Here is a 25,720-nt window from a genome sequence, read left to right as displayed (position 1 = left end):
GCATGTGGTTGGCTTTGAATTTCCAAATAGTAGTTTGAATTTCAAGTTTGTTTGTTTTAAACAGTTAAATGTGTTACTTTATTGGAAAAAAGTTTAACATTTACTTATTATAAAGTCAGTAAATGAGAGTAATTATAAACATCTAGAGTCACATAAATATGTGGTTGCAAATACAGAAAGTTTCACTTTGTGTGTTACAGAGACTTTACTTTTTAGAGCACGTTTAGGTTCACTGGATTTCAAGGTTTGATGAAGCTTCCTGTTGTCAACTTTTACCCATCAAATCATTATAGTTTCTGTTACGGTAGGACAGCAGGTAGAGTACTACTTCTGAATTTAAACATGACATATATATCTCTAGTGGCTATTGGTGTTATTTTTCAGAGAAAGGAGAGACAATGGCTTTTTGCTTTTATGCACCTCCTTTTGACCTTTGAGTTCCAAACTACTTTGGCAAATACTTTTCATCACATGTGATAACTCTCATCTATTGTTAGGATGCCTGGAAGGTTATGTTGAACATTTTTAGGTTAGTTCTGGATTCAGAGATGTGAAAAATGCCTTGATACTAATGACAGTTGCCATGCATGAGGGAGGTGGGTATACCTGCATTTACCTCTGACTTTCCTCCTGTTATTTGTAAGACCTAGAGTCTTGTTGAACAGTCTGTGTGTTTCTAAGGACAACTGCACTCATGCATAAGATCTTTTTTTTTTAACCTGCTCAAGGATTTGTCTTTAGCATATCCCTCCCCTGTGAGATCACATTTTCTCTCATGACTTGATTATTTCCTTCAATATGCTGTTATTTCTCCTGTCTTAAAAATAATCACTCTTTCTTGATCCCATTTCTTTCTTAAGCCACTACACAATTTCTTTTTTCCCCTTTATGGCAAAACTATACTTATGTGTCCAATTACTTTTTTCCCATTCTTTCTTAAACCCAATTTAATCAGGCTTTCTTCTTCACCACTCTAAAAAGATTTATTTTCCTTAAAGTCACGAATAACTTTCATTTCGCTAAGTCTACAGTTTTGTTACTTGTTCGTTACTTATCTGTTACTTGACCCATCTGCAATTTTTCCAGCTTTATTGCTATATGTTGTTAGTTTAAGAGATACAATGTGTTGATTTGATACATTTATAAATTGCAAAATAATTACCACTGTGGGTTAGCTACCACCTCCATCCCGTCACATAGTTACCATTTCCTATCAGCATTTTGGAAACAGTTGACCACTCTTTGCTTCTTGAAACACTTTCTTCCCATATTATCAAAGATGCCACAATTCTTGGGTTTCCTCCTACCTCACTGCTCTTTTTAAACTCCTTTACTGATTATTTCTTATCTCTCCGACCTCTTAACATTGGAATGCTCCTGGGCTCAATCATTAGACTTTACACTCCCTTGATCATATCATTAAGGCTTTAAACACTAGCTTTACATATTAGTAATACCCCAATTAGCTCTCACATTTATATTTTCAGCCTGGACTGCTTCCCTTGAACTCCAGATTCCATACTTCCAGATGCCTACTCAGCATTTCTGTTTGGATGACTAGTAGAAATCTCAAACTCAACTTCTGATTTCCTCCCTATTTCCTCTGCTTCACTTATGGTCTTCCCCATCTCAGTTAATGGAAACAACATCCTTTCCTCGACTCGGGCCCAAAAGTTTGATGTTATTCTTGACTCTTCCTTTTCTCTTACATCCACATAGAAACTATTAGGAAAGGACACCTTCAAAATAAATCTAGAATCTGAGTACTTCTCACTCTCCGCTGTTCTCCCCCTAGTCTAAGCTGCCATTATCTATGTCCTTGATGTTGCAATAGCTTCTATAGCACTTACCTATTACCACCCACTCCCCAAATTTAGTGGCTTAAGGTAACGATCATTTATTAGTTTATGATTCTGGGGTTGGTAATTTGGGTTGAGCTTGGGGAGTGGGAGAGGGGGGACAGTTCTTTTTCTGGTCTTGCCTGGGCTTACTCATGTGGCATTGGGGACTGGTAGTGTGGAGGCTGCAGCTGGGATGGCTTGTCTCTGCTGTACGTGGTCCAGTAAGCTACGCCGCGCTTCTTTACATGTGGTCTAATGGAAGCAAGAGAGTGAAAGGACACTGTATGGCCTTTTGAGACCTACACTCCCTAGAATCCCCACAACTTTACTTCCTCTGTTGTTGATCAAAGCAGGTCACAAGGACAGCTCAGATTCAAAGGGATGAAGAAATAAACTAGTTCTTTATGAGGGAGAAGCAGAGTCACTTCGTAAAGAAAGGCGTGTATAGGAATTGGGAGGAATTGGGGGCCGTTTTTTGCAATCTACCATAGCCTTCTAAGTGGTCTCTTCTGTTCTCTCAGTGCCCTCTACAATATTGTCTGCAAAGCAGCCGGTGAGTTTTTAAAAAAAACATGAGTTAGATTTCTTTTCTTTTCTGCCCCAAGCCTTCCAATGCCTTCCCATTGCCGCCCGAGTTTAAATGCAGTCTTGGCAGTGGCGTGCTGAGGCTTGCCATCATCAAACGCCTTTGCTGCCTCTCCAAACTCATTTCCAACTACTGTCTCCCTCAATCACTAAATCTGCCCAATTGGCCTCTTTGCTGTTCCTCAGACACACGAGGCATGCTCTCACCAGGGCTTTTGCCCTGCTGTTTTCTGCCTGGAATCCTCTTGGAGACTGTGGACTCCTCCTTCACCTCCTGTAAGTGTTTGCTCATGTTTCACCTCGGTGAGCCTCTCCCTGACCGTCCTCTTTGAAACTGGAACCCTCTCATACTATCTATTCCCCTAATGTGGTTTGCTTTTGAACAAAACACTTATAAAATGCTGTATCATCTACTGTTTTGCTTATTCTTGTCTTTCCTCCACTAGGAATGTAATCTGTACAGCAGGGGTTTTTGTCTGTATCCCCAGTGCTTAGTACAATGTCTGGCACAAGGTAGGCATCTGAGGCATCTAATAAATATTTATCGAATGAATGAATGAGAGGTAGGCTTTTGGGACCAGACATTTTGCAGGCCTAAGTATCTCTTCCATGTTGTACGGAAAAGCTCTTGGAACAGATTCTGGGTTATTATCTGAGGAAATTCCTGACCTCTTCTTGTGGGTATTTTTGTGATCCACTGTTTTGTTTTGTGTTTTAAAGAGGTCTGCTGCCAAAGAGTTCTTCCACATCCGGGCTCTTTATTCTTTGGAAGAAGAGTATCACATTCTCTAATCAGCTGCATAGAATCCCTGCTCTTTATATACTTAATAGCAACCTCTTCACTTTGAGTCGTACAGCATAACATTTTTGTTGAAAGCAAAGCTGAAAGAGTTAACATGTGAAAAGAATAGTCTAAGGCAGAAAATGTCAAATCTTTTTCTTAAACCGCTGGACCTTCCTCCTGCTCCCCCAATATCTTATGGAGAACTTCAGGGAAAAGAGATTTTTCTTAGTCAAAATGAAGTTATTTTACATACTAATTGATAGCATAATGTTACAATAAATACAGTCTGAATCGTGAAGCTCTTCTGTAATGAGCACGTGGGGACAGAGCGGACTCCATCTCGAAGCTCATCTGCCTGCTTAACTTCGGAGTGAAGGGACGGGACATTGGAGTCCTGCCCCTTCCCCGTGGTGGCCTCTGGAATGTAGTCAGAGGCTGTGGGCCAATCACGGAATTTCCCTCAGTCCTTCCTCTGGGGCAAGGTGCCATCAGGCGTTATCTGTGTCTCGCTCACCCTGGCGCCAGGGCCTCGGGTATGTGGCCTCTGGGTTCCCCCTGACCACCCACGCATTCCTTTCCTGGAACGTAGGTCCATCTCTACGGGGGGACAATGGAGGGTGGTCTTGGGGGTAAAAGATGCAGAGATCTGAATGTCCTGCCTCCGCCCAGGACCCGGTTTCCTTATGTGAGTTTCCTATTTAAGTAACTCATTGACCCACAAGCTGGGCTCGTCTGCCTCCTGCTTTGGCCTCAGCTCCCTTCGGTATTTTGGCAGCTGCTTTGCATACATGCCCTTTTCAGGGAACAGAGCATAGCAGATCAAATTAGTGATTATGACTGAAAATGATCATCTTTTAAATGTCTCAGCCTCCAATTTAGGTCTGTATTTTGGTTTTGTATTTTGCTTTCATTGCATGCCATCAAGGGAAACTCCACATAAATTCGCAGTTGCAAATGGTAATACATTTTTAAATAGTTTGCATTGCAATCTTACAACTTCTGGTTACTTATTTTTTCTATTTTGCTTTATTCTTAAAAACATCCCATTGTGGGAACTTTCAAGCACATGCGTGCGCACACACATGCACACACACACACACACACACACACAAATAGGGAGTGAGCTTAGTTCCAACAAAATTAGTATTTTGTCAATCTTGTTTCCTTTCTCCTCTAATAGGTTTTCTTCCTTTAGCTTTCTTAAAAAAGTAATTATCTGTAACAATAAGAACTTTTAATTTTATTTTTAGTACTTTTAATTTTAAATATAATTACTGTGTTGTCACTGCAGCTCACACACGTAACACCAAGTCTTGTACTCAGTCCATATTCCAGAAATGCTCAGTTGTGCCAAGGGTGTCCTATTACAGTTGATTTGTTGGAATCAGAATCCAAATAAGGTTCCCACGTTGTATTTGGTTATCATGTCTCTTAAGTCACTTATACTGGAACAGTCTCTCCACCCCTTCTGTTTTCCCACATCATCGATTTGTTGGAGAAACAGTCATTTGTGCTATAATGTCCCAAATTCTGAATTTCACCTATTGCTCCGAAAGTGGTTTGGTTTACCTTGTTCCTCTACTTGTGTTGTCTAGACATGGGTAATTAAATATAGAGAGCTGTATAGATCCATTTTGATTTTTTTTTTTTTATCTGATAGACCACCTATAAAACTGAGATAAGTGTTCCCTTTGGTTTTAGCCCAAACTTAATTAGAAAACAATGTAGGAACCATTAATTAAGAATTTGAATTTTTTTAAGGCAACAATATTCTTTAGAGGGTTCTGTGAATATCTTATTCTATCACAGCATGAGGGCACAATGTCTGGTTTTCTCATTCTTAGTGATGCTAAGATGAATCAGTGGATTCAGGTGGGGTCATCCTTATTCTTCTGATATAAAGTTCCCGTCATTTTTCAACTGAATAGTTTTAGCAACAATTGATGATTCATTTCCAAATTAATTGCATATTAACAAAGTGACATGATATCTTTAAATATATTTTTAAAGAAATGAATACATTTTAATAATTTTCTTCCCATGTCTGTTGTACAATATCACTTCACAACTGATTTTTCTCTTCTCCCCTCCCCGAGTCCTACATTCACAGAAACAAATTGCCTTAAGAATGTACCGAGCATGTGACATAAAGCCTGGAAGGACATATGAAATGGAATGGACAGTGTAGGCTGGGGAAATGAGGAAGGATTACCTACCCACCTCCTGGTTTGCCTGTCTCCCCTTCCTCCTTCCCTGTCTTTTAATTCTCTATTTTCAATTTGTAAGATTTTAAGCTGTGTAAGATAGTTAGGGCTTAGAGGGCCACTGAGGCCTTATAGGGATTGGAAAGTGGGTAGGACTGGAGCAGGTGTTGACAGCAGCATGCATACTGGGTAGAAATTGAATGTAAATCCAGGCTCGAGCTAAGCATACAAATTTTAACACTTGCTGTATGTCGTCAAAATTAGTCCCATATAAAACTGAGAGGTGGATGAAGCTTGTACTCTGCACTTAGCACCCTTTTATCATGTAGTAGCCTTTCCTTGCTGACATGGACAAAAGTAAATTGTATCCCAAAGACACAGGAGACTCGTGCTTTGCTGTATTGTTTTAGAAACAGATGAATGAACTCATTTAGTCTCCTGCATCTCAGCATGTGACGACATCTTTCTTCCAGTTGTCAGAACCCCAAACCTTGGAGTCATTCTTCATCCTTCTTACATTCCACATCCAATCCATTAACAAATTCTGACAAAATACCGAGGGTGCCAAAAAAATGTATACACATTTTAAGAAAGGAAAGACCTGTATAGAATTACGCGGATGGTAACCACTTGGAGCACCTCTTGTAATTGCTGAAGTCAAACGTGACTTGTATTCATCTTTTGTTATCAGTATATATTGATATAACAATTTGAATACAGTATTTTCCTTTCTTAAAATGTGTATCCTTTTTTTGGCACCCTCTGTATATGTAAAGTCTGACATCTGCTCGTCATCTCCAACGCTATTTCCTCCTATAAGGCAACGTGATTTCTCTCCTGGATTATTGCTGGGACCTCCTAACTGGTTTCATTTTTTTTTTTCATCCTTGCCCTCTTATGGTCTGTTCTCCATAGAAGTCAAAATGATCTTTTTAAAGTGGCAGTCAAGTATGCCATCCCTCTGTCCAGAACCATCTAGGACTTCCTGCCTCCCTCAGGAACACCCAAAGGCCCAGAGTGTCCTCCAGGGCTTATGAGAGCTGGGCCCCTGCTCCACTCTGCAGGCTCTGACTACCCGGCTTGCTCACCTGTGTCAGCCACACCGGTGGCGTTGGTCTCTCTAAACTTGTCCAGCATGCTCCCACCTCAGGGCTCTTGTCTTTGGTCTTCCTTCTGTCTGGAATGCTCGTTACTTCCTTCACGTCTCTGTCCAGATGTCACCGTATCTGAAAGGCCTTTGTTTATTCTTTGACAGATGCCAACATATATAAAGACCTCCCTAAAGCTTACCTAGAGATGACTAAAATTTTTATGTGACATATGCATTTGAAAAATTAAACTCTTTGTACTGCAATTTAAGCAATTAAAAATACCTGCTTTCTATAAAGTTTCAGTTATGCTAGATGAGTAAGTTCTAAAGATCATATAGCATAGTGCCTATAATTAACACTGTGGGTGAATACGGTATTATGCACTTCAAAATTTGGTAGGAGAGTAGCTCTCATGTTGTTTTCTCACACACACACACACACACACACACACACACACACACACACACACACCAAAACAAAAGCACACGAGAAAACCTTGGAAAGGTGTTGTATGTGTCTATTACCTTTATTGTGGCGAGGGTATCATGGGTGTTTCATGCATCCAAACTCATCAAATGTACACATTCAATATGCACATTTCTTTGTATGTCAATTATACTTCAATCACTCTGTTAAAAAATACCTGCTCTCTCCACTGAGGCTAACATACTTGATTAAAATGAGATTGGAGGAAGTTGAACACACTGGAGGAACACTTAGTTTTTTTCAGGGGCAGATGGATTAATCTCCTGGCAAACAATTTAGAATCAAAGGTAATTCTGTTAGCTTACTTGTTTGGAACTCTGCAGGACCATTATAGCTTCTAATAACTCAAAGGTGTGACTTTCTCATTAAGTAGCTCTTAATAAGCAGTGTAATTGGATGAAGCGAGACTTTTTTTTATCTTGATGTGTGCTGTGGTGAAACTGCCTCTTTAGACAGTGATAAAAGACCTTGGTTTCAAGTAAGTAAATAAGATCACTAATTTTTTTATTGAGCCTAAAAAACTGATCTTATGTTTTTATTCGAAGAGAATAATTTCTATTTAATGTAAAAAAGTAATGTACACCCATTGCCGGGAAAACTATTAAATGCAGCAATTATAAAGAGAAATGTAATAGGATGGAATCACTCATCATCCTATTATCCAGAAATAGCCTCAACATTTTTGCATGTTCACTTTATCTTTCTTAATCCTGTGTGTGTGCGTGTGTGTGTATTTTTTAACTTGGCTGTGTTTGTAATTGCATATAAAAATTTCCATTTTTGACTATCATAAACATTTTTTACATTATTACAACTCTGTTGTTTTAGATTACTGATCAGTATTTTATTTGCATATTCCTTAGCCTACCTTTTAGATAAGTCAACGTATAACTTGATACAAAGATACTTGCTTTTAAGCCTGTTTTTGTATTCTTACTCTGTTGAAATGGGAGGTGAAGAGAACTTGAGTGTGTGCGACACTTCGGGATATAGCCAAGAAGTGCCAAATACTAAGATCAAATGCTCAGTAAGCCTTACCCTGACTGCCCGCTCCCCTAGGCTGGGTTCGTTTTTGACCTACCCCAGACTTTCAGCTTTGTTGTGCTCGGTTCCCTGTGGAATTGCATCTCGGGGGAGGTTTGGGGAGACCATTCTGGTTCCGGGGAACCATGCTGTTTCAGCCTTATTTCCCTGGCTTCGCTCCTGAGCTGATTTGGCTTTTGAGGACCTTTGTATCAGTTTGGAGGTAAGCCAGGCTGGAAGCAGTTTCATCGATAGTGTTTGAATTTGGATCTTCCAGGGTAAAATGAAGCTCTTTGATCATTGGCTCATTGTGACTTGCTAGCCTATGGGACTGCTGCTGCTGTTCCCCGAGTCAGTCATTTACTTCCAACAGAGAGTTCCAGAGCTCTGTTTAACCCGTACATATGGCAATTGTATGCACTTACAAACTGCGTACATTTGTGAAATTAAAAAAAATTCTCATGAAGAGCTACATGAGCCTCCTCCTCCTCCTCCGTTTTAATATAGTTTCTTAAATTACCTTTATCTGAAAGACATTCTACGCACTGTACCGTGCCAGCTGGATATCAGCATTTCGTTCCAGGATCCTCTTCTAATTCTTGAATATGCTGCTGGATGTCTCTCTGTTAACGTGAACTGACTTACTAAGGATCTTCTGCCCAGGATGGTTGTGAAGGTTAACTACTATCTGATTATTAAGTACCCTACAAGTAAAAACAGCCATATAAATGTTAGCTATGCAATAGAAGATTAGTAAATGTTACTTCTTTGGGTAATTACATGTTTAAAATGCCTTTTACCCCAGTGGGAAATGCACAAAGGTGCTGCTGCAGGCTTTTAAAGGGTTGTAATACGTAGCAGATTAAGAGCAAAGCTATGATAAATAATAGCTGTCAACTGAAGCATTCGTGTAAAACTTATGATGTATTCAAATAACAAAGACCCATTTTCCATCTCTGTGATATTCAGCTGGAAGCAGTGAAGAACCAGTCTTGTGAGCGTTTGCATGTGTTCTTTGACATTTTTTTTTTTTTTTTTTTTTTTTTTTAAGAAAATGTACCAAAGTGAAATAACAGTGTAATAAAATCTCACTAATCTGGATTCCACTGATTTGGGATTTGTACTTGGCTGAAATTCATCTTTATACTACCTATTCAAAAGTTATTTGATCGGTTAAAAAAATAAAATAAAAAGCTGGGTGAAAGTAGTGTGTCTGAAAAGAATGACTTATTTTCAAACCCTAATTGTGTGGATAACTGAATTCAGTTTACTATATTAATTTGAAAATAAAATTGTTTATAAGTTTATGTTTTCTACTTCTGGTTCTTAATAATTTGTTTTGGTCTTTGTTTCATGAGTCAGTGAGAAATAGATTTAGGTTCTTCTCTATTTATCACTTTCTATTAATATTTGGGAAAGTTGATCTGAAAACAAACAGTAGAATTCTGAGTCTGACATTTTTTTGAGTCTATTGTGTACTAGGTACAGTGCCAAACACGGTAACTCAAAAGACATTTTTTAACTGATACGACATGTCACCGTAGGTGAGTAAAACTCAGCTGCTTCCTGCAAGAAACTCAAAAGTCCAGGAGGATAATGCATCAGGCTTGGTCAGTGAGGAAACTTTCCTGCTTGAGATACTTCAGTAGTGTCTGAGCAGAGGTAGCTGCTACGGAAATGGAAGCTGGCCCCTTCAGGGTGGGTGAGAAGATCTACATCTTGAGGACTGATTACAATCCTCTCGCAGCCGGAAGAGACGTCAGAAATTGTCTGAGCCTAGCTGTGCAGTGTGGCCCCTCTACACCCTATCCTCATGTTCTCCTTGCTGGAACGTGATGCCAGATTGTAGTTCAAGTCCCGTTTTCCGAGGCAGCTGTAGGAACTGAGAAAGAACATGCAGTGACTTCCTCTTGACATTCCTGTTTCTGGACATTTCTTCTAGAACATTCCACTATTATTTCAAACTCCATGTTTTACAAGTTAACTCATCCACAGAGAAATGTCTCTGTCTCACTGAGCTGTGTTTTGAACTGTCACATGGTGGGGTACCTGCCAACCAAGTGTTCATTTGAAGCAGTGTAGCCATCTGTGTCTGTGTGGTAGTGTTTGAGCAATCATTTGGGCAAATAATTGCTTTCATCTATTTCAATAAATATTTATTTATTTAAAAAATTGAAAATGTAAATATGAATGAGCTGATTTCAGTGGCAAGAAACATGGACTTAGTACAGATTGACACTAATTGCCATGATGAAAATGGGCAATCTTTATCCTTTGTTAGATGCTCATTGGACTTAAACTGAATGGTCAGTGATGAAATAAAAGCATAAAATCAAAGAACACACGCAGATATGGGAGGTGTATTTCTGATGATGGTGCCACAAGGATGAGGATTAAGTTTAGATTGTTAATTTTTGTGTTTTGTGTTGGCTGTGGAGCACCCCTTTAATATGTAACTCTTGCAATTAGACTTGATTACATGTTTCTAGGATTGCAATATATACAGAAATACAGAGCTGTTTGCATATGCTGATGAACTGCTTTGGGAACCTGATTTAACACTGTATGTCCAAACCCAGGTATTTTTTTTTAATTTGCGTGATTCCCTGGGATGCAGCATATATAGAAAAGAACAAGGTGTTGGATTTAGACTAAGAATAATAGGTAACACTTAAAAAGTGTTAGGTGCCTGGTTCTGAGTGATGTGTCTTAATGAATTATCTTAATTTTACCAAAACTCTATGTCAGCCATACTTCACAGAGGAGTGGTTAAGAATGTGCGCTTTGGAGACTGCACCCATCATAGCCGTGCTCCTCTTTCACAATTAGGCAATTAATTTTGACCTCTCTTTGCCTCCCTTGGTGTTTCATGTCAAAATGAGGGTAATAATAATACTCGTGTCATGGGCTTGTTTTGAATATCAGGTGAGAGGATACATGTAAAGAGTTTGACAGTAAAATTCTGTCACGTGGTAAAATTCTCAATAAATCCTGACTATTAATACACCGTATAACCTCGGGCCAAGGTACTTCCTTTCTGAACTCCTTTTTTCTCAGGTGGGAAATGGACTTAATAATATTTACCTCAGAATTATTGTGGTGATCTGCTAGGATCAGTTATTTCAAGTGTTCTGTGAAGTGCTTGGCATGTAGGAGCTGTTTGCTCCCATGTGGTATTCTAAATCCTGTGGTGTGCTTTGTGTTTATTCAGTGAACCCTTACTGAACAGGGACTTGTTATATGCGAGGGTTATAGAGGTCAGAAAGAGAGACCAGTGCCCTGCATTTCATTGGGGTGTAGAGGGGGCAGCAGAAGTAAGTAAATGATCATCTGAGATTGTGATCAAAGCTATGAGGGAGACAACAGTGGGTCACTGGAGGTGGCTGGTGGGGAACCACTTGAGGCTGGGGGGCCAGGAAGACTCAAGGGAGGGAGAAAACATTTTTAGAGTACCCGCTATGTCAAGTAGGCACACTTCATATTGTTATTCATTCCACCTTGTGAGGTGAGTGTCCTCGTGTTTAACCAGTGAGGAAACAGTCTTCAAGGTAGTAAGCGATTAGCCTTATTTTTAGCAGCTAGTGCTGGAGCCAGGAATTGCAACCAGTTACCACCACACCCCCGCCCACACCCCCATACACTTTGTTCTCTGTCATGTTGCTCTGTTATGACGACAGAGATATGTAAGACTATAAACAATCAAAGATGTTTTCTCATCTTGGGTCTTGCGAAACATGTATGACATTGCTTCACACACTGTACTGCTCATCTCATTCATTTGAACATTTTCAGAATGGTGCTTCTAACAGTGTAGTGATTATGTTTCTTGTGATTGTGTCCATTCAGGACTGGAGTATGGAGATTTTTTTCCATGTCCATCTTGGGCTACATTGACTTAATTAACAGCAGGGAATATTACTGTCTTCCTGTAAAATTCCTTTGCTCATTTGATCTTCAGCTCTCACTATACTAAGAATGTAAATTAAAGTGACTAAACTATAACTGTTCTACATAAATTTAATAATTTAGTTTTCATGAAAAATACGAAATGAGGTTGATTGGTCAGTTTGCAGCACTCAAGAGAAATGTTGCCATTTAAATTGCAATAAGTCTATATAATTCTTTTCAAGAGTAAGAGTTTTTATACTCTGGTATAAAATTTCCCAGGAGTCTGATTGAGAAAACTTCAGAAATGATTATGTTTCTCCTTGAAAATGGAGGAAGTTTTTAAATGGTCTTAATTGAATCCAGTTAAATTACATTAACCTCTTTTCGATATTACTCTTTCTTTAAAAAATTGGTGAGATGGCTAACAAAATAATTAATCTCTTACCGTTTCTAAAATTTTCCGAGTTTGTCGCCGTTCACCTTAACACACCCATTAATGATGGATTTCTACGTGAGCAGTGATTTGGGTTTCAGAAAGTCATTTCTATTATTTCTGAAGAATGTTATAGTATCTGAATAAAGATTTTCATGTTTTGGTAACTATGCAAATTATGGAAACACATGTTCTTGTGGGAAAAATTAGAAAATAGGAACAAGCAAAAACAAACCTTACCCATAATTTATATTTTCCAGGCTTTTTCATCTATATATGTACCCAGACAACCTACATTTAAATTCCAACTTGCTATATGACCTTGAGAAAGTTATCTAACTTTTCTGTGCCTCAGTTTCTTCATCTGTAAAATGGCTATCTCACAGGGTTATGGTGAGGGTTAAATGAGTTAATACAGGTAAAGTGCCTAGAATATTGCCTTGCCCCTACTAAGAACCACATACATGGGTTTTTAAAAAAACTATTTTTAAATAAACAGCAGAAATTTAATTGTTGAAGTTCTGGAGGTTGGGAGTCTGAGATAAGGGTATCAGCATAGTTGGATGAGGACCCTATTTCTCATTCATAGCCAGTGCCTTCTCTCTCTGTCCTCACATGGTGGACAGGCTAAAAAACTTTTATTATGGAAAATGTCAAACATATGTAAAAATAGAGTAGTGTTATGAACTTTAGTGTACCCATCTATTATCAACATTTAGATATTCTTGTTTTATCTATCATTCTCTCTTTTTTTCTCTTGGATGTGGACTGGAGTATTTTATAGAAAATCCCACATGTCACATCATTACCCCATAAATACTTCAGGTTGTACCATGTTAATATTTGCTAAGAAGTAAATTATTTTAGAGGACGAGTGCTCAAAATTTGAGTTATTTTTGAGGGGAGGAAATACAAGTAAAATACCTATAATATATATCTGTGGTGTTTTACTAAATTTTAATTAATTGAATGGTATTTGAACTAATAAGAATATGGAAATATTAGCTATTCTGATTAGACATTTATTGGTCAGTAAGATCTTTAAAATGATTGGGCATCGGTCTTGTTACAGACATACTGTAAAGATGGTTTTGTATCAGTATAAAATATTAATTTAAAAAATATACCGAGCAATTTGAGTATTCTTTTGGTGGAGCAAGATATTTTTAAAATTATTGTTGGAAAAAGTTATCTCATAAAGGAACTAATGTGAAGACTTCTTTCCAGACTTAGATTGTATTCTATAAAAATTCTAGAGATAAGTCTTTAGATTTAAAAAAATATATTTTTCATCGACCCTTCTGTATAGTATGTATAAACATACACATATATGACATAAGAGATTATTTAAGAATGACTAGAGAAAATATTGTAACAAACCAGGCATTATTCAAGTTGATCTTTTTGTTTCTTACTTTAATGCCTGGTTCTGGACAGCAATCAGATCTAACTTGGAATTTCCTGCCTTTAATCTTATTTTAGACTCCTGTTTCAAAATCTGTGAGTAAATAGCATGTGCTATAACTGAGAATGAACTCAGTTGTAAAGGCAGGAATTTGATGTATTTTAGTAAATTGCAACCGGTGAGAATTCATAGTCACCTACATTTGCTCAGCATTTCAATTGTAGATCTTGAGATTCCTGGGCCATGACTCAGTAATGTGCACTGTACCAGTCATGCTTCATGCTCCTGACGGTCCAGGGAAACATGGGGTCAGAAGTAAGGAAACCTCCCTTCTCACCTGAACTGCCAGGACAACTTGCCTTTTCGGCACATTGAGTAACCTCTCTGACATTTAATTTCTTCATTTCTCCAGTGAAAAAAGAACGGAAGGGAGATGAACTCAGGTCCACAGTGTTATTAAGGAAGCACTAGCTACTGTGACAAAGAGACTCCAACATGCAATGGCTCAGACAAAGTAGAAGTTTATTTCTTTCTCATGTAATAATTGGAGTTCTGGGTATGCAGTTCTGCTCTAAGCTATCATTTAGGGATCCCGGTTCCTTCCATCTTCCTTCTTCAGCCATGTCCTAGAGACATTGTCTTCATGCAGATGATTGATTGTATCTGCATTGTTGCCAAGGCTTGGTGTTGGCTGGGAAGAGAGAAGAGGAAGCAGTCTGCAGCCTGGAAGTGGCGCGTCACATCTGCTTAAATCTCCAGTGGGGAGAACCTGATCACACACACGCTCATACCTAACCACCCTCGAGGCTGGGAAATGTAGTGAAGCGGATCAGGCTGCAGTTTTATTAATAAAGAAGAAGAGCACAGATACTGAAGGATAGTTAGCTATCTCTGCCACATCTATGCAGTTCTGCCATCTCTGATTATAATATTGACCAAGTGGCTCTGTCGCCGCACTTAGTTGCTCTCTGCCTTGGCTTAATTTTGAAATTACTGGCTAACATTTAAGTATTTTCAGCTTAATTTAACAATGACTTAGTGATCTCTTTGAGAATGTAATGATTAAAAATTACTGTTTTCTTATATCTTTAGTGTTTAAAAACTTGCCATTGCAATTTCCCCTTGATCTTTCCAAGTTTATGAATCTATAGTTAGGAGGTCTCTGTCTTGTCCTGTTAATTTGGGAGTGCAGGTGGCAGTTGGATTTTTGAAGCTTTTGAAGCAAGAGCTGAGGCTAAGCTTGAGTTTCTAACAGGTATCAGGATTTAATACAGGGTGATGAAACAGACCCACCTGCCAGATCCTAGAGGGGATGTGTAGAAATCCTTAGGTACCAAGAAGTGATAGGTGAGACACTAAGCAGAAAGAAGAACAAGAAAGATATAAATTTTGGACAACAGAACAAGGTGGGTGGTTGAAAAATATAGACAATTTTCTTTTTTAAAAAGGGGCAGGACAAAGCAACTAGGAGTGTCTGGACTATATCCCTGAGTCACAGTCTTGACAAATTTATAAAATCAGCTCAAATTTATTGATTGTGCCCATCAGCTATTCTATAAGCTATTTAAAAAAAAATGATAAAAAAGAAAAATTAGTCAAAATATGTGTTTAAAATCCTCAGGAAGATGTTTCCACCGCTTAATTTGTGGGAGAAGAAATTAAATAAAGGCATAACTGATAATTGGAATAGTTGATACAGTGTTAGAAAAACAAAAAGCCCTGGATTTTGTGTCTCTGAAACAGGGTCCCAGTAATGTGAACGAAATATACAGTTTTATCAGTCTGCTGATGACATTGCTCATGTAAACTAGCTTCAAGAATGTGCTCTCTATAGCTCTGACTTTCCCTCCATTGCTGCTCTAAGCCCTTCCTATGGAGGAATTTGGTTGTCAAGTGCACAAAGTCAAGTCTTTCTCTGACCAATAGACAGCTCCATCCTGCCCTCCCCACCCCCGCTAGTTACCCCACATAATTTCTCTGCTGGCTTCTCACAGCACTTGTGAATATAAAAGATTTTTCTCTTCTTTTTCAGATTATGGCCTTCATTTGAAGTTTGGCACTAAATACTTTTGTGTGATATGTGGTTGTATATTTTCATATCTAAGAGAAACTATTGAGAAAGATCAACACCTAAATTGCTTTATCTATCTGCTGCTCCTCTATTATTTTGAGAATGAGTGCAGTTGATAGTTTTATTTTCCTGGAAGTGTTCTTATGGGGCTGAAACACCTTGACAGTTAAAATGATAGTTGCTTAAGTTAAACAAATGCTTCGATTCACTCAAAACTTAAAAATTCTTCCTGATTTAGATTAGACAGACAAAAAAGGCACAAAGACAGGTTGGAGATAAACGTTTTAAAATCAAGCACTCTTTTTTTTTGTAACGTGGTTTATGGGGCATATTGTCACTGGTTTTTTTTAAATAAAGAATGGCATGGTAAGTAGTAATATGTAAATTATTTTTCTTTAATGTATAGAATGCCCAAGGGAAGTTGAGATTAAAATAAAGTCGGATACAAGCTACACTGCCAATGCTTAAGAAACATGTGCACTCTTTTGTGGAATTCCCTGAGAATAGGATGTGTTGATACCTTGAAAGGCCAAATGGTTATGATTAACCTTGAAATATAAGTCAGATGAAAGACACAATTTGTAGCCCAAGGAGAGCAAATCAAAGATGATAGCAAATCACATTCCAGCTTGGATAGTGGTTTTGAGAATGCTTAATGAGTATTTGTTAGAAAAGATAAAGTTACTATAGGTTTAAAAAAGGTGTTTTTCTCTAAAGTGTCACACCGAAATAAGGGCTATATTTTGTAAGCTTAGATATCTGCCACCTGTACTTAGGTAACTTTGATAAAAACAGTACTGTTTTACTCCACTCACCCACCTCCTGGAGACAGTCATCTTTCTGGACAGTTTGGCTTCCTCACTGCCGTAATCCGCTATTAGCCTAACCAGCTGCTCATCTGCTCCCCAAAGTATTTTGGAATTCCCCCATTTTGGGCCTGGATCAGAGAGTATAACCCCACGTTTTCTTCCATTTAGTTCTATCACTGTTGACATTTGGGTAAGTATATTTTGTGATGTGTCGAAAACCATTTGCTTTTCTGGATACTGTACAGTCTACTTTCTACTGAGTTAGAAAGTAGATTACCTGAAAACTCTGCACTTGGACCCCGTTAGCTGAGGCTTTTTTGCTGAATTGCATGTCATGTTATACCCATCGTTTTATCCAGGGTGTGTTTTAAAAAGAAGTAACATGAAATTCCCTTTTGCTTATGTTATTGAGCACATTGCTCATTATATCACTCTGTATTCCATATATAAAGTCTAATGTGAGGAATTTCCTTCAGAGTTTAGGGGCACAAAAAAGTTTGTTTTGTATAATAAAGGGTATTTTTCCATCTTTGAGAGAATAAAAGATGTATAATTTCCCTTATTTATATATTTACCTGAGCCTGGAAGCACAGGGGCAAATTTGAATGTCAGTTGTAGCAACTGTGTCAACAAATTTTATAAATTAATTTAAAAAATAGTCATTATGTAAACCAGGAGCCAGTAAGCTATGTTTTTGTAAGCAAAGTTTTCTGCCTCCTGTTTTTGGAAGCAAAGTTTTCTGGAGCACAGCCATGGTCTATGGCTGCTTCCTGCTACAATGGCAGATTCTAGTAATTGCTGTCTGACCCTTTCCAGAAAAATATTAACAATCTCAATGTAAATAATCACTTGATGGCATGGGTCAGACCAAATGCAATAGTTCTGAAGGCAATATAGAGCAAGGTTATTACTATAAGCTGTGGCTCCTTGGGAAAGAAAGGCTTAACAGAGAAGATGTGCTATGTAGGGAACTTCGTTCCCACTTTAAATAGTGGGAACGTGTAGAGAGGGCATTTTATGTGGGAGCAAACAGCATAAGTAAAATCCCTTAGGAATAAGCAGATTTTGAGCCTGTGGGACCGTTTTGAAAATGGTTTTAGCCTGATTGGAATTAGACAGTAGTGAAAATGAAGTTGAATACAGGTGAGACTGTTGTTGGAGCACTTCTACACTAGGAATCAGAGTTTGCATTTAATCTGACAGGCTATTGAAAACCCAGTCTGAATTCCTCACAGGAAAATGATGCGATGGAAGTAGCATTTTTAGGACAGTTAATCTAGCAGCAGTGTATGGGATGAAGTCAAGCAAGACTAAGGAGTTACTGAAGTCAGCCTAGCGTGAGGAACCCAGACGGTGAGTATAGAAATGGAGAGGAGGAGTAGACTTTGAGATGGATGCTAGAAAGAATGAAGTTGACTCTGTGACTGACCAGATTTAGAGAACGGCGGTGGAGGAAAGTGTGAGAGGAGAACTGGGAAAAGATGAAGTGAAATGCAAACAGTTTTTATGAGAGAAAAATCTGTGTTTTGTTGTTGACATCTTCTACGTCTGGTGTTGTAGAGGCTTATAAGAGAGAATAGGGAAGGATTTAGGGCCTAGAAGAAGTCTCGGGGAGAGTTTACTCCAAGGAAGAGAGCGCAAGTCTTGGGCGAGACTTCAGGAAGGAAGATGAGTTTAAGAAGCAGCGTGGACGGCAATAGGCGGAGTTGTATAGCAGTGTTTCCCAACGTGTATCCCAGGAAAGGCTGATTGTATAGACCGTTAACAGTATTTCTAGGAAAAAGGGTGCCATGATGAGATAAGTTTGTAAACTCTGGATTAAGCAAAGTTAATCAAACTTCTTGTTTTAGAACCTCTCAGATTCTTTCATAATATGCACTGTTATTTAGATCTGTGTCTCCAATTAGAGATCCATGTAGTCAACTCCCTGCCTGATGTCTCCACTGGGATATCTGTTAAGCATCTAAAACTTACCTGTCCAAAATAGAATCCATGGTCTTTCCCTACAAAACTTGTTTTTCTGTCTCAGTTGATGGCACCTGCATATTTTCCTTTTGTAACATATGCCATGGTAAGTAATATATGAATTGTTTAATGTGTAAAATGTCCCAAAGACTTGAGATTAAAAAATAAAGTTGCTCAGATCAAAAACCTTGGAGTCATCCATGATCCTTTCTTTTTCCCGTGCTCTCATCTAATCCTTTAGCAACCACAGTGGCTCTATCTTCAAAGATATCCACAGTCTGACCACTTCTCACCTCAAGTGATTCTATTAAAATCTTAACCACTTTTTTTTTTTAAAGATTTTTATTGGGGGAGGGGAACAGGACTTTATTGGAGAACAGTGAGTACTTCCAGTACTCTTTTCCAAGTCAAGTTGTTGGCCTTTCAATCTTAGTTGTGGAGGTCGCAGCTCAGCTCCAGGTCCAGTTGCCATTGCTAGTTGCAGAGGGCGCAGCCCACCATCCATTGCGGGAGTTGAACCGGCAACCTTGTGGTTGAGAGGACGTGCTCCAACCAACTGAGCCATCCGGAAGCTCAGCAGCTCAGCTCAAGGTGCCGTGTTCAATCTTAGTTGCAGGGGGCGGAGCCCACCATCCCTTGTGGGACTCGAAGAATTGAACCGGCAACCTTGTGGTTGAGAGCCCACTGGCCCATGTGGGAATCGAACCGGCAGCCATCGGAGTTAGGAGCGCGGAGCTCCAACCGCCTGAGCCACTGGGCGGCCCCCACTTTTTTTTTTTTTTTTTTTTTTTTTTGTAGTAGTAGTAGTTTTCCATTTCACACAGGATAAATGCATTACTCCTTCCAGTGGTCTACAACCTGGTTTCTCATTGACTCTGATTTACTATTCTTTTCCTCCCTCAGTCTGTGCCTGATCCATCTCTTTGCTCTTTCTGGAACAGGTCTTAAGCACTTTATTAGCTTAGGGGTTTTGCACTCACTGTTTTCTGTGCGTGTGCCACGTTTCCCCGAAATATCTGTATGGCTATCAACTCCCAAATGCCACCTTCCCTAGAAAAGAGCAACCTTGGCCACCATATTTAAAATAGAAAAGTGTCCTCCCTCATTTCTCATCCCCTTTATCTACTATACTTCCTTTATTTCCATAGCATTTGTCACTTTCTAGCATATTATGTTTTATGTATTATTATTTTTTATTTTACTCTCTACCTTTTCCTGCTAGACTGTAAACTCCATGAGTCTAGGGACTACTGTCTGTTTTGTTCACTGATGTAGCCTAAGCACCTAGAACAGTTTCTGACACACACAATAGTCACCTAAATGTTAAGTGAGTGAATGAATCTTCAAGATGACAATATAGGTCCCTACAGAATCATTGTTTCTCCTCGAGGAGATCTTTTTATCCTGGGTTACCCATGGACATACTTTAGATAATTCTGTTATGATGTCTTATGGAGTTGAAAAGAAGAAATTTTCAAGAAAGGTGAGATTAATACAACTGGGAAGTTGAAGATATTGTGACCTGCTTAAGCTAATGAGTAGATTTAGATAGGGAACGTAGTTTGCAGTCTTAGCACAAGTTTCAGTGCTGTGAAATGTCAAATTTAGGGGTGTAACGTTGGACCTAGATGTTGAAGAAGAAAGCTAGGGTAAATTATCCACTCAGGGAGTTTAGCTTTGGAAGAAAGGGAGGAAAGTAGTTACCGTGTTTCCCTGAAAATAAGACTGGGTCTTATATGAATTTTTGCTCGAAAAGATGTGTTAGGGCTTATGTTCAGGGGATGTCATCTTGAAAAATCATCCTAGGGCTTATTTTCCGGTTAGGGCTTATTTTCGGGGAAACACGGTAGAAGGAGCCTCAGGTTCATTCAGCACCAGGTACCTCCCCTTTTGAGAACAGGAGAGCTTGGTTTTGCAGCCTATTATTTTTATAAAGTAACCTAGAGTATTGTACTGACATAAATTTTTTGAAAGTGATATCGTAATAAATATGTGACCTGAAGCATCCTATTTTTCAAAGTAGTGTAATTTGGAGGGTTCTGTGCTGCATGGGAATTGGATCAATTGGGATTCTTAGGAAATCCTCTTATTACTTCTGTGTCTCCAATTTGTTACCTGCCCATCTCCATCCTTTTTGCATACTTTTTTGTTTTTGTTTTTGAGAACCCAGTAGGAATGAAAGGTGTGAGATCAAATATAAAAAATTGGTGCTAATTGCTTGCTTGTTTCTGTTTTAGGAGATAAACAGTCTCTTGATGTGTGAGTTTCTAGGTCATTTCTGTATTACCTGAAAAAAGCTCACGTAGGCTTCATACTTGTCACTAGTAGTTGGATTAGTGCTTAAATGAAAGCTTATTCCAAAGTGAGGCATAATTTAAACAATTTTGTGAAAGTTTGATTCTTTCTCCCTTAAAGTTTTGATCGATAAAATAATTAATTTCTATTTCAAACATGTGGTTGAACTTTCAAAATCGTGTTATTTAGGCTTGAATTTTGGGATTTTTTTGTTTGTTTCTACAGTGTGAATCCATCTGTTTCAAAATTAGCTCTAATGAGAAACACCAAGAGCTGTTGAACATTTTAGTTTGTTTATGAATCATGGCATTTGAGGCCTGAGGTGGTTAACAGTGAGGTTATGCCAAGGATTACTCTGTAGTGCCCTGTGTTTTATTTCCATTGTTGTCTTTGGAATGAATTCCTTTCATGTTATTTGAGGAATAATTGGTTTGAACTCTCTTTCCAGAATAACAAATATTCTTTTGTTTTGGTTACAGAAATCTGCATATGTACATGTAAGAGAAGCAAAAATGTCTGATGATATCAGGAAAAGGTTTGAATTTCCAAATTCTGTTATTCAATCACAGGTAATTTTATTCATTCATTCATTGATTCATTCATGTATTATGTTTCATGGTAACAAATGAACCTTTTTTGTGGGTTATTACCTGAACTTTATATTTTTAACATTGACTATTTTATCCTCCTATATATAGAGATATAATTTTATTAAACAACTTTTAAATGAGTCAATTTGAAAATTTATATTTGACAGGAAAGTAAATATTTGAAATTGACCAATCTCAGCTTCTGTTTATGTCATGCTTTTCTTCTTAGGAATAATAAAACCTTTATTAACCCCTGAGTATGTAATTTTGGTCTATAACTAATTAACTGGAAGAAATAAATGGTTATACATCTACAGAGTTGGAGAGATTAATATTTTAAAAGGTATATTCTACCCCTGTACAATATAGGAGTATATTAAGAATAATAGATCTTTATAATAATGACATTCAATAAGTAAAATATCCTGCATTAAAAAATTCAATCTGTATACTAACTCAGGCAAGAGATTTATTTTAGAGAGCTTTTCAATTATTGGGGTTAAAACAAAGATGGTTTTCTAGTTCGCCTTCAGCTAACCAGAAGCATTCTGGTTACTCAAGGTACCATAATAGCTGACTGCCTTTTCTTGTGAGAGTAAAGCTAAGGGACCAACAGAAGCCTGCCTGAAGACTTAACAACAGTACAGCGTCTTGGATACTTTCAACAGTTAACTTCGGAGATGCCTGCTGTGGGAATTGACTTAGCTGGGTAGTGGGGAACCCTTCCATGAGGAGAAGAACACTCCTTATGCAAGATTCCCTTCTACCTGACTGGGTTGGAGTCATATCCTGTGCAGCACAGGTCCTTACCATGAAGAAGAAGATGAAGGTGTGGAGGATACTGTCCACAATTTTTGTTATTCTGTGCCTAGAGTCCCTTCATTAGCATAGATAATCAAGAAATGCCTATCCTATGTGTGTTACTGTTAAATTAAGCGCAAAGTATTTATGTATTGTAGGATGTCTGTTTAAACTACTCTGTTATGGAAAACTACAGTAGCAATATAAGCTGATATAGCCTTGGATTTTGTATTTTAAAATCAACTTAGGCTATAGCCTCTGATTTGTTAGACGGATACACTGAAAGTTAAATTAGAGAAATTGAACTTGGTAGGCAGTGGGGAGATGTTTATTATTAAGCTTATTTTCTCTTAGTCCTTTTTCTGAATATGAATGATAGCTTTTTTTGTTCCTTTTGTGTTTCATATTGGTTTTATTAGGTTCTTGCAATTGTGCCCTCTCCTTTGTGAATACTTCTTATTGTTCTTTTGTAACCACTGCTCTGTGTTAGCACCATATTTCATTGATTCACACACATTTTTTCACATTTTAACTAACATCTGTGAAATTAGGTTGCATCTAGTAATTGATGGCAGCAGTTTTTATACAGTTGGTATTGCTTGCACTTGGCCATGATTTTCTAAATGAGTCTGGAAAAGCTCTTTCATTAATATAAAAACAGAATTCTAAATTGTAAGAAACATTGTATAACATAGATTAATTGGCTGTTTTTTTTCCTGTCTTTGTAGTACATAAAATAATGTCATATTTTGCAGTTAATGGCCAGTTTACATTCAATGAAATATGGTATATTTTGTAAACAGGAACCAAAACTATTCATTGGTCCTCAATACTTGTTACTATCCCTTTACCTAGGAGGTAAGAGACAGTTAATAGATCTAAACCTAATATTTATGTAAATGAATACTTGTATTGCAAAACCGAGACCATCAGTATTGAAGTTTTTAAGCATTTACGTGTGAAATACAAAACTAAACGAAGGAGTGGGTACTGTGTTTTTAGTTGAGCTTTTCTGGAGACTTTGCAAGACTGACAGGTATTTGTTCACAGCTGTATCATACATTGGTCCCAGGTGCGGTATCAACAGTTGTGGCAGTTGCAAAGTATTTCCCAACCCATACACAGAATGGTTGTCATTGTTGCTAGCTTACGTTCTAACAGAGCAGTGCTGGGTCATGCTGAAGAGCTAGGAGAATGAGGTCGAGGTGGTAGGAGGTAATGATATTTAGGTATTTATGTAATCCACACTCCCATATGAATCTTAATTTTGGGCTTTTGGACCAACGCAAGATATGGGAAATTTTAGAGATTTATGAGACTGGAAGCCTGTTAAAGGGCTAAAACCCATGAAAAAATAATAAAGAAATTGACTCATAAAGCCTAGAGGAGGGAGAATGGTCGTGGTCGCAGGAGTCCTGTTGGTTCAGATCTGTGTGGGCCGTAGTCATGCAGATGAGGATGCGTTTCTCCATCTTCGGTAAGGGCACAGTGAGGCATGATGGAGTTCATTTCGATGCAAAGATGATTTTAAAAGCTGTGGAGTTTCTCATTTGTCTTATGGTTTCATGTATTAAGCAATCTCAAGTTATCTTCTAACACTGACAGCAATTTGAACTGAAAATCAGGCAATTTTCTTAACATCTATGAACTCTAGTTTGCTTATTGGGATTAAAAATGCTTACCTTGAGGGTTGTTATAAAGATAAGACACTATATATAGACAGTAACTAATTCAGTGCCTTCTACATAGCGCACGCTCAATGAATTGGAATTTTATTACCAATTGACTATCTGGCATACTCATACTCATATCAACTAGTATTAATACTAGTTACCTTCAAATGCACTATTTGGAGAGAACTTTTAAGGACATGTATTCATTAATTTTGTTGTTGTTGTTTGTTTGTTTTTGTTGTTGTTGTTTTTTTAGGCTGTGGGTCATCTTATTGTTGCAGTCCTAAAGGAAAACGGTTTTTCAGAAAAGATCCATCAATCCACAAACCAGGTCAGTGTTTTAACTTTGTGCTTTAGTCCTATCCAGATATTGCTTTAGTTCTATTCAGACCACATATGCACTTGTTTTGTTTCCTCACAGTTCAGGTCACTGTAGACATGATTTTGAACTGTAAGAAGTCCATTGCCTTCCCCCTCCCTGCCCCCCCCACGTGCCTTTTTTTGGTTTGCTACATTTTTCTTCCCAATTCTTTCAAATTTTAAAATTTGAAAACAGACTCAGGAATAAGAGTGAGGGGAGTATTCTTAGGACTATTAATGAAAAATAACATGGGTGGAATGAAGGTAGGCATACTTGAGAGAAGATTGATAGGGTTAGCTCTGAGGGGATGTTTTTGTTTAATAGAGAAAGTGAACATAGTAGTTCTGTTTGGGTATGGGAGATATCTCATGATTAGATAGCCCCATATGTGAGCTCTAAGTTGGAAAGGTCATGCATTGACAACTGGAGCTGGAGGAAATATTCTGTACTATGCACAGGGAAGGTGAATGCTAAGAACTGAAGCAATGCCAGCTTACTGAGATATATACCACTTGGGTTTGGTTGACCAGCGTTGTGTATTTCAACACGCTGATGCTCTGTCTAAGGTAAACTCTATGGAGAATATAGGTGATAGAAAAAAGATTTTTTTCCCCTCACAACAGAAACAAATAGATTTCTTTTCTCTCACATTCCTTTTGATTAGTTACTCGAAGGCACATTTCTTTACAGCTTCTGCTGACATGTTGAAGGAAATGTAGGGATGTACTTCACTAATTGGCATTTATGTGTTATATATGTAGTTTTATAAATTAGGTTTTCTTAGAACCCTGATCTTAATCCTGCCTATAATCACATTATGTACTCTTGACAAGATCTAGCGGTTTTACTTAACCCGCCAGAATTTATTGACTGTCAATCCCTGTAACTAAATGTTTCCTCCTCTATTAATAAATGAATATTCACTTCCATGAGGATGCAGTATTACCTGAAGCAACAGTTTTTTATTCATTTATTTTGTTTTTCTGCCTTAGTAATGGAGTGATGACATTTAGAGCCCTTTGATATTGTCCATCCAGGTGAATAAAATTCCCTTCTGAATAAAAGAATTGAAATATAAATATTACTTTCCTGCAGTGACTGTTAACTATATTATTCTGTTATAATGAGATCCTAAGATTGAAAAGGCTCTCAGAGCCAGCTTCAGTGGGAAAACGGCCAAAATAAGATGTTGATTTTCATTCTTTTAGTTACTCTATGGGAGCTAGGTAGGGATCTTACTATTTTTTCTCCAAATTATGTATTTCTGCAATAAAAGGAAAGAAGCATTGCTTCATTATATGTTCTTCAAAGAAAAATAAAAACAAAAAACAAATCATAAAACCCCCCAAACCATGTGTAAATTCAAATGGACTTAACCCACAATATATTCAAATGTAGGTTTATCTTTAACAGTG

The 25,720-nt window shown here is 37.9% G+C and overlaps 1 protein-coding gene across 2 annotated transcripts in view; it reads left to right on the top strand.

Moving 5' to 3' along the window:
• FOCAD (focadhesin) overlaps positions 1-25,720 on the top strand; it is a 275,278-nt gene that overhangs the window by 5,644 nt on the left and 243,914 nt on the right. For both annotated transcript variants that reach the window (XM_019750360.2, XR_012495704.1), the window contains 2 exons: positions 21,360-21,449; positions 24,201-24,275. In XM_019750360.2, the coding sequence (XP_019605919.2) occupies positions 21,393-21,449; positions 24,201-24,275 (132 nt within the window). In that variant the 5' untranslated portion in view covers positions 21,360-21,392. Of the gene's footprint in view, positions 1-21,359; positions 21,450-24,200; positions 24,276-25,720 lie in introns of those variants that run through there.

Source organism: Rhinolophus sinicus, linkage group LG04 (genome assembly GCF_036562045.2).
Source record: "Rhinolophus sinicus isolate RSC01 linkage group LG04, ASM3656204v1, whole genome shotgun sequence".
Lineage (NCBI taxonomy): Eukaryota > Metazoa > Chordata > Mammalia > Chiroptera > Rhinolophidae > Rhinolophus > Rhinolophus sinicus.
Note: the sequence above shows the minus strand (reverse complement) of the source record. Positions and strands in the feature narration are given on the sequence as shown.